Source organism: Perca fluviatilis, chromosome 7, assembly GCF_010015445.1.
Source record: "Perca fluviatilis chromosome 7, GENO_Pfluv_1.0, whole genome shotgun sequence".
NCBI lineage: Eukaryota > Metazoa > Chordata > Actinopteri > Perciformes > Percidae > Perca > Perca fluviatilis.
In genome coordinates, this window is record NC_053118.1 from 9,181,251 (window position 1) to 9,192,703 (window position 11,453).

The following is an 11,453-nucleotide window of genomic DNA, read 5'->3' on the forward strand; positions in this document are numbered from 1 at the left end:
CAGAACTATTCATGTCACATTACAACCAATCTTCTTTCTGGACAAACGGAACCGCCTCACCTCCTTCTGTTTGCCGTCACCTGATCTGTCTGCGTTTGTTTTGCAGTGGTTCTGGGAGGTGGTGAACAGCCTGACCCAGGAGGAACGGGTTCTGCTACTTCAGTTTGTCACTGGAAGGTTTGTCTGCTGGGTTTCAACTCTCGGTCTTGATATATCAAATGTGCGACTGTCTAGTAATTAGTAATGAACATAGAAATAAAATGGATAGAAAGGCCAGTTTCATTCAAATCAACGTAGCAGAATGGTCAGAGCAGACCATGGTAATGAATAAACTTCCGATAATAAGTCGCGGCGCTGAGGTTTTGTAAGGTTACGAGGCAGAGAGCCAGCCGTTAATGAGTCAGATTAACTTCATGCTTCAGCCACACAAAGCACATTGCTATCGCCACGAGTGACCGCTTTATTCAGCTCGTTTTCTGTGAACGATGTGGCGAGGGGGTTAAGGTGGAGTTAGCAAGCTAACGTTAGCCAACTAACACCGGCTGGCTGGCTTGCTGGTTCCACCGTGCTTGCTGCATCGGTTACAGAGAATGAGCTGAACAGCGGGCTGGGGCTAACGTTAGCGGTCCGCTGACCCACTGCCGCTGGGGCTAACGTTAGCGGTCCGCTGACCCACTGCCGCTGGGTCTAACGTTAGCGGTCCGCTGACCCACTGCCGCTGGGGCTAACGTTAGCGGTCCGCTGACCCACTGCCGCTGGGGCTAACGTTAGCGGTCCGCTGACCCACTGCCGCTGGGGCTAACGTTAGCGGTCCGCTGACCCACTGCCGCTGGGGCTAACGTTAGCGGTCCGCTGACCCACTGCCGCTGGGTCTAACGTTAGCGGGCCGCTGGGTCTAACGTTAGCGGTCCGCTGACCCACTGCCGCTGGGTCTAACTGTCCCTCCTCACTCCCTGCAACTCCGGGGACGTCTCCCGAACTGCGTCGGGCGGCTCTCCTCCCAGCGAGCCGCGACCCAGTTTACGGCCCCACTGACACGCATTGTCTCTATGACAACTAATAGCAGTCGCCATTTTGTTGTGTACCAATCAAATGACCACGGGAAACAGTTCAATGGCCTTTCTATCCATTTAAAGTCTGTGGTAATGACGTTTCCTTCTCTATCAGTTCCAGGGTTCCTCATGGTGGCTTTGCCTATCTGATGGGTGGCAGTGGTTTACAGAAGTTCACCGTTGCTGCAGTGCCATACACCTCTAACCTACTGCCTACCTCTAGTACCTGGTAATGACTCGATGTCTTCGTCAGTCTCTTTCTATTAACTTAGTTCTATTTAGAGATAGTCCAATACTGTTTGTTTGCTTCCCGATACCGATTCCGATACATGAACTTGCCTATTGGCCCATAACCTGTATACTACTATCCCTGTATGGATGTGATAGGATTTCTATCTTTGTTCTTGCTCAGGTTAAATATTTTGTGAAACATGAACAAACACAAACAATGAATGCCATAGAACTTTCTTTTATCATCCAGTTTGACATTCAGTCATAGTGGAAAAAAGGACAAAAATGAACTACTTTAAAGTAGTTTTTCTCCGGGGCTAAATTACGTGGTATTGGACCGGTGCATAAACTCGAGAACTTTCCAATACCGATACCAGCATTTTAGGCAGTATCGGAGGCTTTTCCGATACCGGTGTCGTCATCATCTGTAGTTTTATTCAAGCATTTGTAGCATGTGAGTAGGCTCGGACATCGAGAACCAGTTCCAACTTGGAATCGTTTCAAAAATTAAGATTCCAATGGAATTGTTTGGAATCCGATCATCGGTTCCAAATTTAACCCGCGCGAGTTTAGGTCTCCATAGCGGCCGCCGTACTTCCAGGCGCTTGTTGTGTTGCTGCCGTGGAGTTAACGGCGCTCTAACGTGTGGCTTTAGTTTATGTTGAAAAAGCCTGGTAAAACTGTAAGTCACTATTGAATCCAAATCAAATCTCCCTCTTATCTGTGAAATAAGCGTGTGTCCCATTACAACTCCACCCCTCAAAGAATTGATAAGAACTGGCATCGAAAAGAAGAATAGGAATTGGAATCAGAATTGTTCAAATCAAAACGATGCCCAACCCTACTTGTGAGTCTGTTTATTCTATTATCCTTGACTTGTCATGGTCTCGTGGGTGTGTTGACTCAGTATTATTTCAGTCTAGGGCCACCGGTATCACTCGCTACAGTCTTTGTCCTCAAACAAGTCCAGTTGGCCTTTTGCCTTTTCCTGCCCACCATCACTTGGCTCTGGTGGCAGACTGGAGAGGCTGTTCTGCCGTCAGTCAGCCATTGGTTCCCCATAGACACCTTACATGTTGTAATATCTTTATAGAGTGCAGGTACTTGTCTTTGCCGGTAATTTTTCGCAATAATAATTTCCTTGGTATTTTTCTGAAAATAACCATCTAATGTGGTATTATTTATTTCAAATTGGTTAGCTGAGTTTATAAGCAGTTGTTCATTTCCAGAGGAAAATAGATCCATTTAAACCCAAATAGATATTTTTATAAATATATTATATATACAACTTTTTTATGATTGTTTGCCTGACATCAACCTTATAATGTCTGAGTTAAATCAGTTGATTCTCTTCTGCATACACAGTATTTGATCATACTACTGCACTAGTTGTTTACTGTTCCTATCACATATCAAACTTTTCAAAAGTCAAAGGGGGGATTGAATTCTATCACAGTTGACTCTCTCACTATGAACAACAGTATGAGGACTATTACACAAGCACTATCCAGGTTTCCCCCCAGTGTATTACTGCAGTAAGTTACTAAGTTCCCCCCAACAGGCCTAAGCCAGTGGGAATACATTTAAAAAAGAAAATGTATTTTCAAGATGTTTTTTAAAACTACAGTTACAGCTACAGTTACAGTGGGGTGGCTCGGTTGGAAACTCAGACAGTCATATTTTCAAATCTCCATTTAGCTTTAGCTTAGCACTGACTTATGGAATCTGTGTTTACCTTATTTAAATTCTCAATTTTGTGATTCCTTCGATGATACCGTTACCACAGAAACTAAGAATGAGAAAACATGAATGCTGCTGTCAGTCTGTGGTCCTGCTTCACTCGCCCCCGGGCTGCCCACAACCTTTCTGGGGGAAACCCTGCTATTTTATGTAGAGCTGCAAAGATAAATCGATTAGTTGTCAACTATTAAATTAATCACCAACTATTTCGATAGCGTCGGCCACAAAATCAGTGTGAGTTATTATTTTTTTAAACAAAAGTCCATAGTCAAAACTCTGATTCCAGCTTCTTAAATGTGAATATGTTCTAGTTTCTTCACTGCTCTATGACCGTAAACTGCAACTCTAAAATATTTCTTTGAGTTTTGGACCAAACGACACTTTGTAGGACGTCATCTTGAGCATTAGAAAAGCCGATTGACATTTTTCACCATTTTCTGACATTTTATAGACCAAACAACTAATCGATTGACCAAGAAAATAATTGACAGCAAAATTGACAGCCTAATTTTATTCCTTTGTAATAAGTCATGACTGGTTCTCAAAAGTGCTCCCAGTTAGACTTGGTCTAAGAATAAGGGCCCTATTTTAAAGCACCCATATTATACTCATTTTCAGGTTCATAATTGTATTTTAAGGTTGTACCAGAATAGGTTTACATGGTTTAATTTTCAAAAAACACCATATTTTTGTTGTACTGCACAGCTCTCTCTACCTGCTGTAGATCTTCTTTTCACCTGGTTTCTGTTTTAGCTACAGAGTGAGACCTCTTTTCATCTTCTTCTTCTGTACTATCTTTGATTGCACTCGCACATGCTCAGTAGCTCAGATGTAGATCATGTCAGCTAGCTAGCTCCATAGAAGTAAAAGACAGGCTGTTTCTCCAACTTCAGTCAGTTACAAGGCAGGATTAGCTGGGAGACTTCTAAATGAGGGCGCACATGTAAGTAGTTCTTTTGTAGATTATGGTGAACTTGTGTGTGTTGTAGCAGTGCTTTGCTATTGAGAACGAGGTAACATTAGCGTTAGCGTTAGCATGCGTAACGCTAATGCTACGAAGCTAACGGTTGCGGTTAGCCAGCTCATTTCGGATTGTGACGTCACAGTCCGAGCCGATTTTGAACATCTTACTAGGAGACTGAAGGCAGTACACATTCAGAAACCGTATCTCACTCAAAACAGCATGGATGGATTTTTTTCAAAGTTTGTATGTGTGTGGAAGCACCAGAGACACAAAAGAACACCCCAAATCCCAGAAAAAGTGTTTTTTTCATAATATGGGCACTTTAACGATCTGAAACGCAAGTGTGAAACGCAAAACGCAAGTAGCTTTGTGGGCGGATCTCTTAAATGGGTTGGTCTGAAGTAGCTAGGTGTGGTTTGGGCGTAACGTGAAAATAACCAATCAGAGCGTAATCTCACATTCCCTTTAAGAGCAGGCGCACTTGTTCCATCGCGGGATGCTATTATGACGGCGGATTTGCCTGGCGCACGCCAGCGGGAGCTGTCCGGGATGCGGCAAAGTAATAAATGCCCGTCGATGTTGCTGCGGTCTCTCGGGCGCATCTCCTCAAGTCTGGAGAGGATTGCTGCAGCCATGGAGCGTGGGCCTCCAAACGCTCCACCTGCTCCTGTTGTGCCCCTTCCTCCTCCCCCCACTCTATCTCCGTCCACCCGCTCCATCAGGAGCGCATCGCGCATTGCCACTCCCGGACCAGATTCCGCCGGAGTGTCCAATCCCACCGTAGTTCAACATCACGTCTCCTTAAGTCCTCTAATATTTCCTCATTTATGTCATCAACACATCCATGATTCATGGAAATGTTGTGTAAAACACAACAAGCCACAAAGAATGCTGCGACTTTTTAAGGATTGTACTGTAAAATGCCTCCTGACCTATCCAAACACCTGAAGTGCATTTTCAGTAATATTTTTCTTTGTAATTATGTATGGTTTTCAAAAATGGGAACTGCTGTAGATGAGAGAAGTGTATGCGCGTTGTGCACATGCTACATTATGGCCAAGCATGCGCCCCTAAAATAGCATCTGAATAACGCGCTACTGACTTTAGACTAGCGCCACTGACTTTAGACCAGGTTTTTCCTGGTCAGTGGCGGAATTGTTTTCTGAAACTGCAAAATAGCACAACGTAACGTTTGCGCCGGAACACGCCTCCTCTTTTCGCTGAACCGCCCCCGGGAGCACAAATACATTCCCTAATTTACCGACGTGCGTCTGTGGAGGGAAAAGTCCGCAGTGCGCGGGGTGCTAAATAGAAATGATACATGCGTCGGTGTACAAAGGCAATTGCGCTGAGTGCAAGATAGGGCCCTAAATGTCAATGGTCAAACAGCCCCGGTTCAGTGCCATCTCCCATCTTATTGTGTTGGCAAAGATGCTGTGGTTTTTTTCTTTACTGGAAGAAACTAAGCATTGTTATGATCTATTTCTTTCTGCCCTCAACAATCTTAAAGATTAAGGAATGAAGAAACAGACATACAGACCCAGTACAAGTCCCTCTACAAGCCGTAACTGAGGGACATTTGACAAATATGACTAAGCACTAGAGGGCAGTGTGTCTCTTCAGTGTTGCTGGCACTGGGCGACTAGTGGTGTCCTCACACACTGATGAAAACAGGGAGAGGTGTCTGCATGCTTGAGCGTGCAACAGATAGTTCATATTGCTGCAGGTCTTTCTTTTTGATAAGTGTGAGACTTCAGAACTCCTCCACCAGCTAGATAGTTGCTGTAGTTTATTTGTTTCAATTAAATTTTATTTATAGTATCAAATCATAACGAGAGTTATGTCAGGACACTTTACAGATAGAGCAGGGGCCTCATTTATAAAACTGTGCGTAGATTCTATTCTGAAAGATTTCGTGCGCAAAAAAGTCAGAATTTTCGTACGCAAAACAATATTCTGATTTATAACACCTTGCGGCGCACACCGGTACGCACTCTTCTCGTTATAAATACGGACGTGCGTTACCTTATGCGGTCCTGCACGAGCCTCACGCTCCTCCCAAGGTCGTCCCATATTTGTCCTAATAAGGTCCATGTTAATCAATCAATGAATATTCCAGACTTGAAAGGAGCCCTTGATCACCAATCACGAAACGGGAAAATGGGGAAAAAACACGATTCAGTGATTGTGAGATCGATGTGCTCCTAACAGAGGTAGAACAGCGAAACAAAATCCTGTTTGGAAACCGTAACCCTAGTGTTCATATTGTTGTTACGCAGCCTTAATACTTAACAGATTTAGCTCAATTACCAATGATATACATAATTTATTGTTCATATTTGCCATTTACCCCTGTGAGATCACATTTATGATCATATGATCATTTTCGTTTTTGTGAGAAAGGAAATTCAGTTATTAAAAAGGTAAAAATAGAAACAAGATTTTGGATCATTATTGGTGCAAAACAGGTGAAAGTGCTTGAAATGTAACAATTTGGTAACTTGTATGATAACTGTTTGGGAATAGCAGGTGCAGAAAGACAACATTCCCACAAACAGACACCTACAATCAGACACCGACCACATAAAGACGCACAGACACACAGGCACACACACACACACACACACACACACACACACACACACACACACACACACACACACACAAACACACACAGATACACACACACAGATACACATCAAACAAACAACGCATTCCCGGGCGAGGCAGGAGAGCAGCGGAGGAAAAGCCGCATTTCCTCCGCTGCACGGTGGGAGGAGCCCCTTGCCTCCCCCGTTGCTGCAGCCCCTCGCCGGGCCGACCGGCTCTGGGTCGGTTTAGCAAGAACAGGATTGTTGGGTTCAGGAAAACAAAAACTGGGTTAGGTTCGGAAAACGGGCATACCATCGGAGTTCACTAAAACGCAGTCAATAAAACCTTGGGAGCATTACGCACGATCACACGTGTGGTCAAAAGTTTGCGGAAAACTGGGAAAATTTTTACGCATGGAAATTCTTTATAAATCCCGACTATTGCGAGGAATGTTGCGACGAAAAATTTCACCCTGCTTCACGCAACTTTTTCTTGCGTAACAGGTTTTATAAATGAGGCCCCAGGTCTAGACCACACTCTATCATTTACAAAGACCCAACAATTTCCCACGAGCGAGCGTTTGGTGCAACAGTGGCGAGGGAAATCTTCCTTTTAGGGAGAAACCTCGGACAGACCCAGGCTCTTGGGGGGCGGCATTTGTCGCTGCCGGTTTGGACGCAAACACTGATATACAGATATGCAGATAGAGAGAAATATGATTCATAATAATAATAATAATAATAATAGCAGTTGAAATGAAACTGGAATGAAAATAATTTCCCTGAGGGGATCAATAAAGTATTCTGATTGTGATGATGAACAGTGGCGGTTATAGTAACAATAAAGATACTGGAACTATGACTAGAAATAATAGTTCAGTAGCAGTTCAGGGTGTAGTAAGGCGTTGGGGGATGCAGTAGGGCATTGGGGGATGCAGTAGGGCGGGGCATTGCAAGTCGAATGGCGTAGAAGGGCGTTATGGGTGGGGTGTAGGGCAATGTGGGGTGTAGTGCGCTGGGGTGTAAATTAGGGTGTAGAATGGCATTGGCGTAGCAGGGGGGGGTGTAGGGGTGTAGCTTAGGAGGGGGTGTAGCAGGGCATAGGGGGTTGGGGTGTAGTAGGGCTATACAGATATACGTTGCAGGGTGTAGTAGGATGTAGCAGGGGCGCATGGGTGTAGTAGGGGCGCAGGGCGATCGAGAAGGGACGGCGCATATATAGAAGGTTTACGAAGGGCGGGTCGAAGGGTGGAGCGGTGGCGAGAATACGACGTAGAAGGCGATCGTAGAAGGCGACGCGGAAGGGCGTCATGGCGTGAGAAGGGCTTCAGGTGTAGTAGGGTGATGCAGGGTGTAGTAGGGCTTACGCGGGCATAGAAGGGCGTGACAGGGCGTTACGAAGGGCCATGGCGAAGGCGTTGCAGGGCTGGCGAGCGGCGCGATGCGTAGGAAAGGGCGGTGTAGTAGGGTGTAGCAGGGCGACGGGGGGCATAGAAGGGTGTTTGGTACACGGGCGTAGGAGGCGCGTGGCGGGTGTAGTAGGGTGTAGCGGCGTACGCGGGCGAAGCGCGTTTGGTGGGTGTAGTAGGCGGGCGCATGGGCTAGGGAGGGCGTTGCAGGGTGTAGTAGGGTGTAGCAGGGCGATGCGGGGCGTAGAAGGGCGTTCCAGGGTGTAGTAGGGTGTAGCAGGGCGATGCGGGGCATAGAAGGGTGTTGCAGGGTGTAGCAGGGCGTTGCGGGGCGTAGGAGGGCGTTGCAGGGTGTAGTAGGGTAGCAGGGCGTCTGCGTAGAGGCGTTCAGGGGTGTAGTAAGCGTTAAGGTAGGGGCGTTGCAGGGTGTAGTAGGGCGTTGCAGGGCGATGCGGGGCGAAAATCCATGCGAGGGTGTGGTAGAAACTTGTAATGGCTTATATTAAAACCACAACCAAAGGGCATACAGAATATGTAGACGTCCAAAATCCGAAATACATTTCACGATATGAATCTCATGACCCTCCCCCCCCCCTTTTTCTCCTCTCCACAGTATCAACATGCTAAAACTCCCAGAATACCCGAGCCAGGAGGTCCTGAGAGACCGGCTGCTGGTCGCGCTGCATTGTGGGAGCTACGGTTACACCATGGCGTGAACGTCCTATCACTTCCTGCTGCTGTGAGGTTCTGCAGACTCCTGCAACACTCCCTCCTCCTCCTCCTCAGACACTCTTTTTCTTGTAGTCAGGCGCTGCTTTTGCTGGACAAAAAATAAATAAAAAGAGAAGGAAATCCAGAGTCTTATTAACGAGCTGCTGGCGAGGCACAACAGACCACAGTTTCTGGTTCTCTCCCTGTGCCAGAACTTCTATTTTTTTGATTGATGCTGGTATCTGGTAATTTATGCAAATAATTTAATATATTCTAAATTTGACTATTTTCATGCATTTATTTAAGAAGAAAGAAAACAAACAGCATTTATACCATGAATTCTCTACGTAAAACAGTATCATAATAATCACAATACAACCTATTGATGCATGCTTACTGAATGCCAAATATGGATGTTGTTTAAGACCATATTTAAGACCAACTTCACAGCGCAGATTCCTTTACAGAAAACTGGTATAATAGAACAAATGTACATTTTCAGATTCAAAGACTATTATTTATTTATTAAATGTTTTGTCTATCTCCCTGTTTTAAAGCCAGAGTGCGTAGTTTCTGTCTCCCCCCAAGAGGAATTCTAAGTAATGACGATAAAACTGTCGGCGCGTCCACGTGATACAAGCCTTCCGTGATCACGCACTCGCACACGCAGTTTCTAGTAGCCAAGGAGGACACGGAGGATTAAAAAAACATGATGGGCTCTTCAGAAGAGGTCATTATCTTCACTCGAGCTTCTGCGCGGGAAAGTCACCGGACGAACATACTGAGAAATCCAGAGAGAGTTGTGTGGAGCTGATTTAATTACCTTTGTAGCAACTCATTTGGCGATGGCTTGAATGTAACGGACGTTCAATAATATCAAAGAGCTACGCACTAAAGATTTAACAGTCCTCGTATTTTGGTCTAGTAGCTCTTCTCCGCTACCAAAAACTTGGCTGACCTACCGTCAGGGCTGGGTATTATCAGAAGTTGGAGATGCCATGGTGCCAATATGATTGCTGATTTGTTTTGATACCTTGTTGCACTGTGAAGAAACCAAACACGCATTTTGTTTAACAAAATAAGCCAAACTTCAGAAATGAGCGTAAAAATCCATGCACTACGTGGCCAGTAGTGTGTCGACAGCCTTAATGTGCTGCTATAACAGCTTCCCCCTATCTGGTTTCAGGCGGCAGGGATTTGCTCCCATTCAGCCACAAGAGCACCCGTGAGGTCCAACACCGAAGTTGGGCGATAAGGTCTGCAGTCTGCAGCCGTGCAGTCGGTGTAGGGCTGCGCGGTATGAGGAAAATATGCGATGACGATATTACTTGCGATAAACAAACTGATCCTAAAGTGTACTCAGTTCCGCATTTCTGCTGCGTTCAGTGTTCTGCTTAAAGCTATAGTGCGTAGTTTCTGCCTCCCCCATGAGGAATTCTAAGTAATGACAACATCACTGTCGGCGCGTCCACATGATACAATATATCATATTTTCTTCCAACAAGCAAAACAAGAGCCTATGTGTCAAGCCAGGCGGGTAATCGCATACAGGAAGACCACAGTGCAGCCGCATCCTTTACAAAAATAAAACGCATTTCAAAATAAAACAGCTAGGTTTATGGTGGGGTTTTGGCTGTCTTGACTTCTCACAGCGAGACACGCGATCAGGCACACGGAGATAGAGACTGGTCGGACGGACGGACAGAGAGAGACACACACACACACACACACACACACACACACAGGCTAAAATTACTACAGTTTTCTCCAGTCAGCCTGTCTCTTTCGATCAGAGAGAGAGAGAGCCGAGAGGAGAAACATCGCTTTATGACCGGCGCGTAGAAATAAGGGTCCGGTGTGAATGGCCGGGCGCGGGATCAGGCACGTATCTACGCTACGCGACAGGTTTTCATTTTTTGGGCAACAAAACAGATTAACGCCGCCTGCTGTTATGGAGACGTATTACGTCTCGTCTCTTCGGTATGTTCTGAGGCACTTTTCGGACCAACTCGGGGAGACTGATAAGTCCGACTGGCTTTTCTGCCGACTGTTGGCTGTCTGGTTGGTGTGTAAGCGCCTTTAGGTGCCCGGTGTGTTCCAGCTATTAGTCGGCATTCCAGTTCATCCCAAAGGTTTTGGTGGGTGGGATGGAGGTCAGGGTTCTGTCCAGGCCGGTCAAGTTCTTCAACACAAACCCATTTCTTTATGGAGCTGGCTCCGTGCATGTTGAACCAGGAAAAGGGCTGAACACAGACTGTTGACACAAAGTTGGGAAGAATACTGCTGTGTATCATTGTATTAAGATGTAAAGTCATTGGATCAAAGGGGGCCATAACGAGAAGAAACCAATAGTACATCCAATTATGTAGACGGGAGTGTTTGCATACTTTTGTATGTAAATCTGCAAATAATGATTATGCTCATTATTAATATTTCTATTTGGCTACTACCCACCAGAATGTTCGTCCTGTGTGTGGTGAAGGGTTGACAAAAGCATTTAGACCTTCATGTGTTGAGTGAGTTGTAGTAGACATTGTAAGAAAATTAAATAAAGTAAAAAAAACAATACAAAATAATGCCCACTGGCAAATAGCAATGTAGTGGGTTCTATTGTTGCAGGAAAAAAAAGTAAAATTACATTTTTACCACAAAAGATACACATTAAAATGATCGCCAGGGATAAATATTTATTGATTTATTTTCAAAAATGTCTTTTAATGTCATTTGGAGTTTAATGTATCTAAGAGTGGACTGT

At 45.2% G+C, this 11,453-nt stretch overlaps 1 protein-coding gene across 2 annotated transcripts in view; it reads left to right on the plus strand.

Moving 5' to 3' along the window:
- Positions 1-8,839, plus strand: part of hace1 (HECT domain and ankyrin repeat containing E3 ubiquitin protein ligase 1) — a 42,475-nt gene extending 33,636 nt beyond the window's left edge. For both annotated transcript variants that reach the window (XM_039805944.1, XM_039805945.1), the window contains 3 exons: positions 107-177; positions 1,168-1,281; positions 8,601-8,839. In XM_039805944.1, coding sequence (XP_039661878.1) covers positions 107-177; positions 1,168-1,281; positions 8,601-8,703 — 288 coding nt within the window. In that variant the 3' untranslated portion in view covers positions 8,704-8,839. The remainder of the gene's footprint in view (positions 1-106; positions 178-1,167; positions 1,282-8,600) is intronic.
- Positions 8,840-11,453: the final 2,614 nt, after the last annotated feature.